At 48.5% G+C, this 15,180-nt stretch overlaps 1 protein-coding gene across 6 annotated transcripts in view; it reads left to right on the forward strand.

Annotated features, from left to right (window-relative positions):
- LOC139418851 (protocadherin Fat 1-like) overlaps positions 1–15,180 on the forward strand; it is a 101,363-nt gene that overhangs the window by 55,236 nt on the left and 30,947 nt on the right. For all 6 annotated transcript variants that reach the window (XM_071168600.1, XM_071168601.1, XM_071168604.1 and 3 more), the window contains 5 exons: positions 1,627–1,902; positions 5,394–5,604; positions 6,825–10,898; positions 12,886–13,082; positions 13,496–13,649. In XM_071168600.1, coding sequence (XP_071024701.1) covers positions 1,627–1,902; positions 5,394–5,604; positions 6,825–10,898; positions 12,886–13,082; positions 13,496–13,649 — 4,912 coding nt within the window. The remainder of the gene's footprint in view (positions 1–1,626; positions 1,903–5,393; positions 5,605–6,824; positions 10,899–12,885; positions 13,083–13,495; positions 13,650–15,180) is intronic.

Below are 15,180 nucleotides of genomic sequence, written 5' to 3' on the forward strand. Positions count from 1 at the left end.
GTCTTTCTGAAAGGTTCTCCCATCTCCACAGAGGAACTCTGTAGCTCTGTCAGAGTCACCATCGGGTGTTTGGTCACCTCCCTGACCAAGGCCCTTCTCCCCCAATTGCTCAGTTTGGCTGGGCGACCAGCTCTAGGAAGAGTTTTGGAGATTCCAAACTTCTTCCATTTAACAATGAGGAAGGCTACTGTGTTCTTGGGGACCTTCGATGCTGCAGAATGTTTGTGATACCCTTCCCCAGATTTGTACCTCGACACAATCCTGTCTTTGAGCTCTACGGAAAATTCCTTCAACCTCATGGCTTGGTTTTTGCTCTGACATGCACTGTCAGCTGTGGGACCTTATATAGACAGGTGTGCGCCTCTCCAAATGTTGTCCAATCAATTGAATTTGCCACAGGTGAACTCCAATCAAGTTGTAGAAACATCTCAAGGATGATCAATGGAAACAGGATGCACCTGAGCTCAATTTAGAGTCTCATAGCAAAGGGCCTGAAATACTTATGTAAAGGTATTTCGGTTTTTGCTTTGTCAATTGAAGGAAATTTGAGGTAAAGGCTACATAAATTCTATAAGCATGTCCTCTTAAGGACCCGACCCATTTTTTCCCCCAATTTTCGCCTAAAATGACATACCCAAATCTAACTGCCTGTAGCTCAGGACATGCACATTCTTGATACCATTTGAAAGGAAACACTTTGAAATTTGTGGAAATGTGAAATGAATGTAGGAGAATAGAAACAGGATGCACCTGAGCTCAATTTTGAGTCTCATAGCAAAGGGTCTGAATACTTATGTAAATAAGGTATTTCTGTTTTTTATTTTTAATACATTTGCAAACATTTCTTAAACCTGTTTTTTCTCTGTCATTATAGGCTATCGTGTGTAGATGAATATTTAATCCATTTTAGAATAAGGCTGTAACCCAACAAAATGTGGAAAAAGTCAAGGGGCCTGAATACTTTCCGACTGCACTCTATTTGCCCCCAAAAATTGAAATCCCTATTAAAGTGTACCTCAATGTATTAGCAGATTTGTTTTCTTCATAATCAATCTTCCACTTTGAACTATGAAACCCGCATTGTCGGTGTGATAAATAGTTGGTGAACCATTTGAATCGGCAATATACTTCTAAATGCATTTCTGATGCATTTCTGAAAACGGATGGCTTACTTTGATGTCATTTATCAAGCGGTCACCTGTAACTTTCTCACCACCTCTTTAACACTCCCTCAATGATCCCGCAACACGTCTTCACTTGAACGCATTAAGAACTCAATGTGGGATAACCCTGTTTTCCTTGTCGGCGGTGCCAAGTGGCCATCGGGTGAAAATATTTATATTAAGGCATTATATGTATTGATGTGGTCTCTATCTACACGAAACACTGCTCATTACTTGATGGATGGAAAGGGATGTAGGGAGGGGAAGAGGGAGTCAGGAAGCAAGGAAGAGGGAGGGAGAGATGGGCAGAGGGAAGTAGAGAATGTAAAGGGCAATTTTGGGAATGGAGACAGAGAAACAATGACTGAGAGATAGTAAAAAGTCAACAACATCATGCATTACTCTCAGATTGACCCCGACTCAAATATTGACATACACTATCCCTCTCCCCTCCTCCCACCAGGTGCTGATCCGTGTCATCGACACCAACAACCACCGGCCCCAGTTCTCCCAGCCGCGCTACGAGGTGGTTGTGGCCGAGGACACGCCGCCAGAGACCGAGGTTCTCCGGATCGGCGCCACGGACGAAGACGATAAGAACAAGTTGACCTTTACCCTCTTGAGCAGCACCGACCCCTTCAGCCTGAAGAAGTTCCGTCTGGATCCGGGCACCGGCGCCCTCTACACGGCCGAGCGGCTGGACCACGAGACCATGCGGCGCCACACACTCACAGTCATGGTACGGATGTTACGGATTTTCTAGAATCAACCTATTTAATAACGTGTGTTATTATTCTGGCGTCTTGAGCTGAGTGTGCTGTAAGACCTTGCTAGAGCTCTGGTCAAAGTAGGTCAAATGTGTGTGGTGCTCAGACAATGAACACGTGCACTGTACTCCCTGAACAAACCCGCCCAGCCAATCGGGAAACACGTCGTTATATCATCATTATTACCATAGAAACAGAGCAGGTAGAAAAGAATGTCGGTGTTCTGTCAGCATATTAAGAAAGGTTTGATTGTTACTCTCTCAATGGAGAAAGTGGCTCACAGAGGTTTCAGGCCACTCACTCCTACTCAGCCACTGTGTGTAGCTGTCTCAGTAAGGGTTCTGATATTATATTGAGACAGGTTTCATTTGGTCCTCTCCATTGAGAGAGTACTAGCATTTTAAGAACACTCTCCCCTGTTCAGCGCGTGTGTGTGTGTGTGTGTGTGTCTCGCTCTCTCTCAATCAGCCACTCTCCAATTCCAACAGATGGGCAGTCAGCCGGTGTCGATTAGTTGTTTGTTTGCTGGTATTTGCCATTTGAAACTAACCATGCAGGACCCATCAAAAATGATTCCTCCCCCCATTCGTTGTTTACTTGTTTGGATCACTGGGAATTGAGACAATAGTTACTTTGATGTTTTTTTTGTTATTTGTATGATTTGATGAGTTTGTTGTTTTAATGAAGTTACTGTTGAGGGAATGAAGAGTTTTATTCCGATTGTATTACATCTCATTCATTCTCTCTTTCTCTGTCTCCCTGTCTCTCTCCGCCTCTGTCCTATTCCTTTCTCTGTCTCCCTGTCTCTCTCCGCCTCTGTCCTATTCCTTTCTGTCTCCCTGTCTCTCTCCGCCTCTGTCCTATTCCTTTCTCTGTCTCCCTGTCTCTCTCCGCCTCTGTCCTATTCCTTTCTCTGTTTCCCTGTCTCTCTCCGCCTCTGTCCTATTCCTTTCTCTGTCTCCCTGTCTCTCTCCGCCTCTGTCCTATTCCTTTCTCTGTCTCCCTGTCTCTCTCCGCCTCTGTCCTATTCCTTTCTCTGTCTCCCTGTCTCTCTCCGCCTCTGTCCTATTCCGTTCTCTGTCTCCCTGTCTCTCTCCGCCTCTGTCCTATTCCTTTCTGTCTCCCTGTCTCTCTCCGCCTCTGTCCTATTCCTTTCTCTGTCTCTCTGTCTCTCTCCGTCTCTGTCCTATTCCTTTCTCTGTCTCTCTGTCTCTCTCCGCCTCTGTCCTATTCCTTTCTCTGTCTCCCTGTCTCTCTCCGCCTCTGTCCTATTCCTTTCTCTGTCTCCCTGTCTCTCTCCGCCTCTGTCCTATTCCTTTCTCTGTCTCCCTGTCTCTCCGCCTCTGTCCTATTCCTTTCTGTCTCCCTGTCTCTCTCCGCCCTCTGTCCTATTCCTTTCTCTGTCTCCCTGTCTCTCCGCCTCTGTCCTATTCCTTTCTCTGTCTCCCTGCCTCTGTCCTATTCCTTTCTCGGTCTCCCTGTCTCTCTCCGCCTCTGTCCTATTCCTTTCTCTGTCTCCCTGTCTCTCTCCGCCTCTGTCCTATTCCTTTCTCTGTCTCCCTGTCTCTCTCCGCCTCTGTCCTATTCCTTTCTCTGTCTCCCTGTCTCTCCGCCTCTGTCCTATTCCTTTCTGTCTCCCTGTCTCTCTCCGCCTCTGTCCTATTCCTTTCTCTGTCTCCCTGTCTCTCTCCGCCTCTGTCCTATTCCTTTCTCTGTCTCCCTGTCTCTCTCCGCCTCTGTCCTATTCCTTTCTGTCTCCCTGTCTCTCTCCGCCTCTGTCCTATTCCTTTCTCTGTCTCCCTGTCTCTCTCCGCCTCTGTCCTATTCCTTTCTCTGTCTCCCTGTCTCTCTCCGCCTCTGTCCTATTCCTTTCTCTGTATCCATGGTTCTCTCCGCCTCTGTCCTATTCCTTTCTGTCTCCCTGTCTCTCTCCGCCTCTGTCCTATTCCTTTCTCTGTCTCCCTGTCTCTCTCCGCCTCTGTCCTATTCCTTTCTCTGTCTCCCTGTCTCTCTCCGCCTCTGTCCTATTCCTTTCTCTGTCTCCCTGTCTCTCTCCGCCTCTGTCCTATTCCTTTCTCTGTCTCCCTGTCTCTCTCCGCCTCTGTCCTATTCCTTTCTCTGTCTCCCTGTCTCTCTCCGCCTCTGTCCTATTCCTTTCTGTCTCCCTGTCTCTCTCCGCCTCTGTCCTATTCCTTTCTCTGTCTCTCTGTCTCTCTCCGCCTCTGTCCTATTCCTTTCTCTGTTTCCCTGTCTCTCTCCGCCTCTGTCCTATTCCTTTCTCTGTCTCCCTGTCTCTCTCCGCCTCTGTCCTATTCCTTTCTGTCTCCCTGTCTCTCTCCGCCTCTGTCCTATTCCTTTCTCTGTTTCCCTGTCTCTCTCCGCCTCTGTCTTATTCCTTTCTCTGTATCCATGGCTCTCTCCGCCTCTGACCTATTCCTTTCTCTGTCTCCCTGTCTCTCTCCGCCTCTGTCCTATTCCTTTCTCTGTCTCCCTGTCTCTCTCCGCCTCTGTCCTATTCCTTTCTGTCTCCCTGTCTCTCTCCGCCTCTGTCCTATTCCTTTCTCTGTCTCTCTGTCTCTCTCCGCCTCTGTCCTATTCCTTTCTGTCTCCCTGTCTCTCTCCGCCTCTGTCCTATTCCTTTCTCTGTCTCCCTGTCTCTCTCCGCCTCTGTCCTATTCCTTTCTCTGTCTCCCTGTCTCTCTCTGCCTCTGTCCTATTCCTTTCTCTGTCTCCCTGCCTCTGTCCTATTCCTTTCTCGGTCTCCCTGTCTCTCTCCGCCTCTGTCCTATTCCTTTCTCTGTCTCCCTGTCTCTCTCCGCCTCTGTCCTATTCCTTTCTCTGTCTCCCTGTCTCTCTCCGCCTCTGTCCTATTCCTTTCTCTGTCTCCCTGTCTCTCTCCGCCTCTGTCCTATTCCTTTCTCTGTCTCCCTGTCTCTCCGCCTCTGTCCTATTCCTTTCTGTCTCCCTGTCTCTCTCCGCCTCTGTCCTATTCCTTTCTCTGTCTCCCTGTCTCTCTCCGCCTCTGTCCTATTCCTTTCTCTGTCTCCCTGTCTCTCTCCGCCTCTGTCCTATTCCTTTCTGTCTCCCTGTCTCTCTCCGCCTCTGTCCTATTCCTTTCTCTGTCTCCCTGTCTCTCTCCGCCTCTGTCCTATTCCTTTCTCTGTCTCCCTGTCTCTCTCCGCCTCTGTCCTATTCCTTTCTCTGTCTCCCTGTCTCTCTCCGCCTCTGTCCTATTCCTTTCTCTGTCTCCCTGTCTCTCTCCGCCTCTGTCCTATTCCTTTCTCTGTCTCCCTGTCTCTCTCCGCCTCTGTCCTATTCCTTTCTCTGTTTCCCTGTCTCTCTCCGCCTCTGTCCTATTCCTTTCTCTGTCTCCCTGTCTCTCTCCGCCTCTGTCCTATTCCTTTCTCTGTCTCCCTGTCTCTCTCACTCTCTCTGTCTTTCTCTCTCTTTCCCCCTTCCCCAGGTACGTGACCAGGACATCCCTGTCAAGAGGAACCTGGTGCGCGTCATCGTGGACGTGGAGGACACCAACGACAACGCGCCGTGGTTCGCGGGGTCGCCCTACTCCGGGCGCGTCTTCGAGTCGGCCGCCTTGGGCTCGGCAGTCCTCCAGGTCGCCGCCCTGGACAAAGACAAGGGACAGAATGCAGAGATCATCTACAGCATCGAGTCAGGTAGGCTAACAGCTCCACAGGGGCACCAGACTACATTCTTAGGAGTAGTATTAATTTGCCCCTAGATGCTAATCTTGGGTCAGTTTTGCATTTTCTACACTAATGGTTAAGGTTAGGATTTGAGGAGGGGAAGCTGATCCTAGATCTGTACTTAGGGGAAACGTTCTTAACATGTCAGCCATACTGGCATTCGCTAGCCTCTGGCTGGTCATGGTAGAGGCATGCATAGCAGCCCAGTTAGCGCTACCAACGCAAGGGGCTTGGGGAAAATGTATGCAGGGCATCCAGAGGTCCCCTGCCCACTGACCCTCGGTCATGAATGAAATACTTCACACAAAGTAGGACTTTGACGACTTTGTCAGGGGATCTCCAAACGTGGGAGTTCGGCCAATGCTCCCTCTGAATTTCCCACCATTGTTTTCCCTGTAAATAAGCTGTGTTTTGGGAGAGGGTCGGGCATGTAGTCATTGGCTGCGTTCTTTGTTTAGGATGTACATTTTTCAGATAGTTGAGATGACTCAAGCTAATTGAAATGTGTCTTGCCGGAGAATGAGTCAGGTTTTCAAAGCAGAGGTGGACTGGTGTAGAACACAGAGCGGCCATGTCCATCGGTTGTGGATTAGTTTCAGTGTTGGAGGGGAAATTAGCATTTCATTTCATTAGAGTAATTGGAAAGTGTGCACAATTAGGCAATCTTCATGAATCCTTATCGAGAGCAATGGCCATTTGGGGGGTGAGGGAATGAAGGGGTTCATGTCTAGAATGAGGGGGTGGGTTCTACTGCTATTAGCCCAAACAAAGGCATTGAATAACATATTCACTGCATGTACCAATAGATAGTCCCCCCCAAAAAAATCTAAAGGCAGTTTGTTCTAAAGTGTCTATCCTATACCCTGGAAGATATAAGATATGTATCGTAACCCCAGATTTTTGGCTCTAAACAGTCTCCATATATATACTCAGCTGCGACATCGGTGGTTGAAGTGGATTGAGATGCATCCACTGCAAAAAAAAACGTACCTCTGACTTAAACGTTTTATTATGCTAATTAGATTTCCTTGAGGGCGCGAACATTGACTCGTTAATTCAATTTACGGTAGTCAAGAAGTCTAAAATTACACCCTGGCTTTAATGTTTGAGACACACAGTTCAGGCTGGAATGAAAACCAATGCCATAGCAACCACATTAATAAATATGTTTGTTCTTTTTTTTGGAACAGGAAATGTTGCAAACTCATTTGCCATTGATCCGGTGCTGGGCACTGTTACCGTGGCCAAGGAGCTGGACCGAAGCAGCAAGAACCAGTTTGAACTAGCGGTGAAGGCAACCGACAAAGGAACGCCCTCGCTGACTGCCACGGCCACCGTCCACATCGCTGTCACCATGTCGGACAATGCCTCCCCCAGATTCACTGAGAAGGAGTTCACTGCAGAGGTCAGCGAATTGGTCCTCCCCGGCAGTTTTGTGACCATGATCTCAGCCACCAGCCAGTCCTCTGTGTTCTACCAAATCAAAGGTGGAAACACTGACGGCACATTTGATGTAAACCCAAACTCCGGTGTGGTTGTAACTTCAAGGGCTTTGGACTATGAAATGACCCCTGAGTACAGACTTACCATCCAGGGAACCAACATGGCAGGTCTTGCTAGCAACACCACTCTGCTGATTCACCTGAAGGACGAGAATGATAATGCCCCCATCTTCCTCCAGCCAGAGTTCACAGGCATGATTAGCGAATCGGCTCCCATCAACAGTGTGGTCTTGACCAGAGAAAACACCCCGCTGGTCATCCGCGCCTCGGACACTGACCGCGATGCCAACGCCATGCTGGTCTATCAGATCGTCGAGCCGTTCGCCCACAACTACTTTGCTATCGATTCGAGTACGGGAGCCATTAGAATGACAACCACTCTGGATTTTGAACAAAGGAGTGTGTTCTGCTTCACCATTCAGGTCCATGACCTCGGAATGCCGCGTCTGTTCGCCGAGACAGCCGCCAACGTGACCGTCGAAGTCATCGACGTCAACGACTGCTCGCCGCAGTTCAGCCAGGAGCTCTACGAGACATCAGTGATCGTGCCGACTTACAAAGGTGTCGAGGTAATCAAAGTCAAAGCATCAGACGCCGACTCCGGACCAAACTCCAAACTCTTCTTCTCCATCTCAGAGGGGAACATCGGGGAGAAATTCAAGATGGATCCCAACACAGGCATCATCACTATCCAGAACGTCACCCAGCTAAGAAGCAGGTACGAGCTGAGGGTCAGGGTCTCGGACGGCAGGTTTGCCAACACAGCGTCGGTAAAGATCAATATCCGTGAGAACAAGGAGAGCAGCCTGAAATTCACTAGGGACTCCTACAAGGCTTACGTCAAAGAGAACTCCTCTGAGAAGAAAACATTAGCGATCATTGCCTCTGTGGGGAACCACGTCAACGAACCCCTCTTCTACACCATCCTGAACCCAGACAAGAGGTTCCAAATCAGCCGCACTTCTGGAGTGCTCTCCACCACGGGGATACCTTTCGATCGTGAGGCGCAAGACATGTTCAACATCGTCGTGGAGGTGACCAGGAAGGACGCTTCCTCCGAAGTGGCCCACGTTCTGGTGATGGTGACCGTAGAAGATGTGAACGACAACCAGCCCATGTTTGTCAACCTGCCCTATCAAGCCTTGGTCCAGGTGGACGCAGAGGAGGGTCAGGCCATCCACCAGGTGACAGCGGTGGACGGGGACATGGGTCAAAACGCAGAAATCCATTACCACCTAAAAGAACACGACAAGCACTTCCAGATAAGCCCCTCGGGAGAAATCTCCCTCAAAAAGCAGTTAGACAAAGACTCCCTCAACAGTGAGTTCGTCATCAGCGTTGTGGCCAAAGATGCAGGAGAACCAGCCCTCTCGGCAGAAGTGGAAGTGCCCATAACTATAGTAAACAAAGCCATGCCAGTGTTTGAGAAGCCATTCTACAGCATCGAAATCCCTGAAAATATCCAGTTACACACACCTGTTGTTCACGTCCAGGCTACTGACTCTGAAGGCCCCAAGATAGTGTACACCATCTCTGAGGGAGATGCCTTCAGTCAGTTTTCCATCAATTTCAACACAGGTGTCATTCATGTAATCCAACCTCTAGATTTTGAGACCCACCCTGCTTATAAATTGAGTGTCAGAGCCACAGACTCACTAACTGGGGCCCACGCTGATGTCTTTGTCGATATCATTCTGGAAGATGTCAACGACAATCCCCCTGTCTTCCAACTAAAGTCCTACAACGCAAGTGTTTCTGAAGCTTCTTTTATCGGCACGGCAGTTTTGCAAGTCGCCGCCACAGACCCTGACACTGGCAACAACAAAGTGCTCTTCTACCAGCTAGTTGAGGACATGGAAAAGAGCTCCGACTACTTCAGCGTTGACCGTGACTCAGGAATCATCTGGACTGCTCGCATGCTCGACCAGGAGGAAAAGCAGCAACACAAACTGACTGTCCGCGCTGTGGACGGAGGAGTGCCCGCCCTCTCCAGCGATGTCACTGTGACCGTAGATGTCACTGACCTGAATGACAATGCTCCGACGTTCACTGAGAGCTCTTACAAAGCCACGGTCAGCGAATTGGCCCCCCGCGGTCACTTCGTCACCCATGTCCAGGCGTCCGACGCCGACAGCTCAGACGCCGGCAGGCTTGAGTTCTCCATCCTGTCTGGCAATAAGGACCAGAACTTTGCCATGGATAAAAATACTGGGGCCATCGTCATCTCCAACCACCGTAAGCCACAGATGGAGCCACTGTACAACCTCAACGTGTCCGTGTCAGACGGTGTATTCAGGAACTCGGCCATGGTCAAAGTCACAGTCAACGGTGCCAACTTCCACAACCCCACTTTCCCCCAGCTCGACTATGTGGTTGAACTCACCGAGAACTCGCCGGTCGGCACGTTAGTGGCGGAGGCCAAAGCCACAGATGAAGACGCTGGCACATACGGGCGCCTAACTTACCACATTGTCAACAATTTTGCCAAGGACAAGTTCTCAGTCAATGAAAATGGAGAGATATTCACCCTTGACATCCTGGACCGCGAGAACGCCATTGAGAAGGTCATCCCCATATCGCTCATGGCAAAGGACGGTGGCGGAAAAGTAGGCTTCTGCATTATTAATGTGATTTTGACAGATATCAACGACAATGCCCCACAATTCAGGGCAGTGGAGTACAAAGCCAATGTTGCATCGGATGTCCCCAGGGGAACCACCGTGGTAAAAATCGCTGCGTCAGACATGGATGAGGGAAGCAATGCCGACATCGCTTACACCATGGAAGCAGACATGGAAAACGTGGAAGAGAACTTCGAAATCCATCCCTTCAGTGGAGTCATTGTCACCAAAGAGAGTCTCATCGGACTTGAAAACGACCTCTACGCTTTCTACGTTAGGGCAAAGGATGCTGGGAGTCCTTCCAAGCAATCTGTCGTTCGCGTTTACATAAGGATAGTGGCCCCTGAGGTACCGATCCCCAAGTTCGCAGAGCCACACTACCGGTTCACCATCGCCGAAGACATGCCCATCGGCACGGATATTGACGTCATCCAGGCGGAGAGTGAAGAACCAGTGTTCTACAGCCTAGTGAAGGGCAACACCCCGGAGAGTAACCGTGATGAGGTCTTCGTGGTGGATCGGGACACCGGGTCCCTGAAGCTGGAGAAGAGAATGGACCACGAGACCACCAAGTGGTACCAGCTCACGTTGCAAGCCCAGAGCCAACAGGAGGGCTACGAAACTGTGGCGTCTGTCGACGTCAACATCCAGGTCAAGGACCTCAATGACAACAAGCCTGTGTTTGAGTCAGACCCATATGAGGCGGTCGTGGTGGAGAACCTTCCAGATGGCACGCCGGTGATCCAGGTCAAAGCCACCGACCAGGACTCAGGAACCAATGGTCAAGTGATCTACAGCCTGGACCCCAAACAAACCTCAGCTGAGATCTCTGTGCTGTTTGCCGTCAACAGTGAGACAGGCTGGGTGACGACATTGAAAGAGCTCGACCGTGAGAAGACCAGCAAGTACACCATTGCCGTGCTGGCCACCGACCGCGGAGACAAGGTGCAGCTGGTGACCAGCACCACCGTGGAGGTTACCGTGGCCGACGTCAACGATAACCCACCGCGCTTCACCGCCGAGATCTACAAGGGCACGGTGAGTGAAGACGACCTTCCGCCCAGTGGAGTCATTGCCATCCTGAGCACCACGGACGCCGACACGGAGGACATCAACAAACAAGTCAACTACTTTATCACAGGTGAGATTTATCTCTAACAATTCCAGTAATTGCTCTGCTCACAGCTCATGGCCTTATAGACTTCCCCATTTGTGTTAAGAAACAGCTTTAATAAACACCACTCGAAAGAGGATTAGACATTTTACACCCGCTTAAATAGGGAGATGATATCTGCTCTCTGAACATTTAATGCACATTCTTTATCTGTAAACACTTTGAATCGACTAATTTGTGAAAGTTCAAGGCAAATATGTAGGTCATCAGAAAAAAAGTGAAGAAAAGGAAATGTTTAATTATCTCGATAGCGCTAATTCGCGGATTAAGATTGACAATGCCACATTTAATAACCAGAGATTTTCTAAATGAGCTCTCATATTAGCTTGAAGTCACATTTCCTACTACGCAAAACCGCCCCCTTATTACGGTTTCCTGTGTACCAAACATACTTGCTTCATGACAGTTGGTCTGCAATTTGAAGTGGTTATGATAAATGAATAATATGAATGCTACCTGAGGTAGATTTGCTCAGGCACTATAAAGATCCCGGGGGTTGAGCACGACTCTGACCAGCGGACAGCTTTTGAAATAGGATGTGATAACTGGTAGAAATGGATACAGTTCCTCTTTGAGCTTCGCTACCACAAGATCTTCTCTGATTCCAAGAGTAACCCTGATAGAAAAGGCTTGGATGCATCTTATCTATATTTATTTCTGTCATTCATGTATGATTCAGTACAGTCCACAAACAGAAAAACACACACTCTTGAGATGCATGCACACGCACACACACACACACACACCACACAACACACACCACACACACAAACAAAACCACTAGCCCTCTCGAAAGCAGAGGCAGGGTCCGTATTGTGGTGCATTGTTCATTAGTTTGAATGCCACTGTCCCCATTGACTCCCCAATGACTCACTCCTCATTGACTCTCCTTATTGACTCTTTCCCCATTAACCTCTCTAGTCTAGAGGTTAAGGTGGGACGCTACCGTCCCACCTGACCAACATCCGGTGAAATTGCAGAGCGCCAAATTCAAATTAAATTACTATATATTAAACTTTCATGAAATCACAGGTAATACACCAAATTAAAGCTAAATTTTTTTGTTAATCCAGCCAATGTGTCAGATTTCAAAAAGGCTTTACGAAGAAAGCAAACCATGCTATTATCTGAAGACAGCACCCCATCAAACAAACACAGACAATCATATGTCATCCCGCCAGGCACAACACGAAACTCGAAAATAAAGATATAATTCATGACTTACCTTTGACGAGCTTCTTCTGTTGGCACTCCAAAATGTCCCATAAACATCACAAATGGTCATTTTTTTTGATTAATGCCGTCGTTATATATCCAAAATGTCCATTTATTTGGCATGTTTGATCCAGAAAAACACCTTTTCCAAATCGCGCAACTTGACTACAAGTAAGTTACCTGTAATCTTTGTCCAAACATTTCAAACAACTTTCCTAATACAACTTTAGTTATTTTTTTACGTAAATAATCTATCAAATTTAAGACGGGATAAACAGCTTTCAATACCGGAGGAAAACATTATGGAGCGTGCTTTTCAAACAATACACTTCCCTCGAGCCTCGTTTTGAACAGGGCTACTTCTTCATTTCTCAAAGGAAAAACATCAACCAATTTCTAAAGACTGTTGAGATCCAGTGGAAGCGATAGGAACTGCAAGCAACTGCCTTAGATATCTAGAGTCCCAATGAAAACCCATTGAAAAGAGAGTGACCTCAAAATTGTTTTTCCCTGGATGGTTTGTCCTTGGATTCGTCTGCCAAATAAGTTTTGTTATACTCACAGACATAATTCAAACAGTTTTAGAAACTTCAGAGTGTTTTCTATCCAAATCTATATGCATATCCTACCTTCTGGGCCTGAGTAGCAGGCAGTTTACTTTGGGCACGCTTTTCATCCGGACGTGAAAATACTGCCCACAAAGAAGTTAACTCTCCACAATGACTCTCTTCCCATACAGGAGGAGACCCTCTAGGACAGTTTGCGATCGAGCACCTCCAGAACGAGTGGAAAGTGTCTGTCAGGAAACCACTGGACCGCGAGGAGCGTGACAACTACCTCCTAAATATCACCGCCACCGACGGCACCTTTGCCGCCAAGGCCGTGGTCGAGGTCAAAGTCCTGGACGCCAACGACAACAGCCCCGTTTGCGAGAAGGTAAAGAGAGAAGGCGGGCCGTGTTTTCTGCGTATGGGGGTGCACGCTGTGCATGACAAGTACCTGGGAGGAGGGAGGGAGGGAAATGTTCCTCGTCGAAGAAAGCAAGAGGAAATTATGGGGTAATTTTCCTCCATCAAGGGCTTTTTTTTTATACCAGATAATGTATTTCCATTGCTGATTGTATTAAGTCCATACAATGATCGTGCTGCTGTCGATGTAAATGTATTTTCGTTCTACACTCTCTATTTCCTTCCTTCTGGTTAATATACCTTATTGAATTCTGTCTATTCTGGCATATTCTACCTTTACTTCTCTCTGTCCGCCCCTACGTCAACCCCCCCCCCCCTTCTTCCCGCTTCCCTCCCACACACTCCCTTGTCCTTTCTCTCTCCATCTCTCCGCTCCCCCAGTCCCTCTACACAGAGAGGGTCCCCGAGGACATCCCAGCCGGCAGGCTCATCCTGCAGGTCTCGGCCACGGACGCAGACATCCGCTCCAACGCCCACATCACCTACGAGCTCCAGGGACCGGGAGCCGAACTCTTCACCATCGACCCCGACACAGGTGTGTATGTGTGTGTGTGTGTGTGTGTTGGTCTGTCTGTTTTTCTGTCTGTCTGGGTTACACCTACAACACACTCGATGTGTTGACTAGTCTGCCCACGCTACCATACAGCTAATCGAAAATCAAATAACCACAGGTCCATGTCTGCCGCAATGTAGAGTCGATTCAAGTCATTTCAAATAGCCGCGCTGCACTCGCATTCATCCAGTTTGTATTCACAGCTTGTCAAGAGGTTATTATGACTATCAAATGTCCATGGGTGCGTGACGGCAGCGTGGCGTGCGACACTAACCCACACATATACACACACACACACACACAACGACCCTGTCTTTTGCCTCCCTCTGTATCGTCACAAACAGACACGGTAATAACCCCTCGGTGTGGACGCCAGTCATGCACACTTTCTGATCGAATTCTAATCCATCCACCCCAGCGTGTGTGGGTGTGTGTGTGTGTGTGTCCCTAGTGGCAAGGTGGATTTTGTTTAGGTCGCATCCTTTTTGATGGTTATTTTTTAATGTATTTTGCCCCAGAACATTTCCCCGGAGGGTTTAGCGAGCCATGGCGCTAAGAACCCACGTTTCATCTAACAAACAATCGACATGGTTCTCGCCTGAGGTTTTCGAGTCTCCTCTGCAGAAAGCGGAGACAAAATGCAAAATGACTTGAGTCCGACCTTAGACAACGCAGTGCCAGTTAGCTCCCATTAACTCCCACGCTAAGAAAAGAAACGCTGCATTGGTTTACGTCTGAAGGGAGAGAGAAGGGTTATGAAGAAACAAGGACAGCAGCAGTGTGGAGTTTTACCACAAAACAACAGTCCCTTTATTGTGGTCCAAGTTCAGACGCACTTTGATACCTCCAAGTGAGCCCGGCGAAGAGGGAGAGGAGGAGAGCGGAAAAATCTGGCCAGTTCTTTTGGTGTGGCCTAAATTGAAGGAGAAGGAGAGCTGCTGTTGCAGTGGATAAGGTCAAGAGTATCGGGGGGGGGGGTCCTGTTTTTTATGCCGAATAGGAGGATTGTTGCATGCGAGGAACGCTACGAGGCTTCGTTGGTATTGGCAGTCTGTGTGTCCAGCGAGGCCCCAGTAATGTTGACGTGCGGCATGTCCCAGGACAACCTCCTAGCTGCTCTTAGCTGCCAGGTACTCCTGTCCTCCTGCGTTTTCCCTCCTCTCTCTCTTCCTCTCCGTCAATTATTGATGTATTTCTCTCCATCCTCTTCTGAAAACCATTAGTTGTTTGGATGTGGGTCGGCTGCTTGGATCAGGGGAAGGGGTTTGTGGCATACGAGAGGATATGCAGGTCTCATAAACACACACACACACACACACACACACACACGTCTGCCTCAGTGATCTGTGAGAAGCGTGTTACTTTTGAACGCACTGAAGCGGCTAATGCCAACTTAAAAATAGAGGTGTGCGGAGGTGAGCAATGACAAGTTTTTGTAAGGTTTCCGGGACACTAAATGTTCAGGTAAAGTTTCCCCTAGTTACAGATCAGCTTCCCCCAGCCTTTAACCCTA

The sequence above is a fragment of the Oncorhynchus clarkii genome, chromosome 10, assembly GCF_045791955.1.
Source record: "Oncorhynchus clarkii lewisi isolate Uvic-CL-2024 chromosome 10, UVic_Ocla_1.0, whole genome shotgun sequence".
NCBI lineage: Eukaryota > Metazoa > Chordata > Actinopteri > Salmoniformes > Salmonidae > Oncorhynchus > Oncorhynchus clarkii.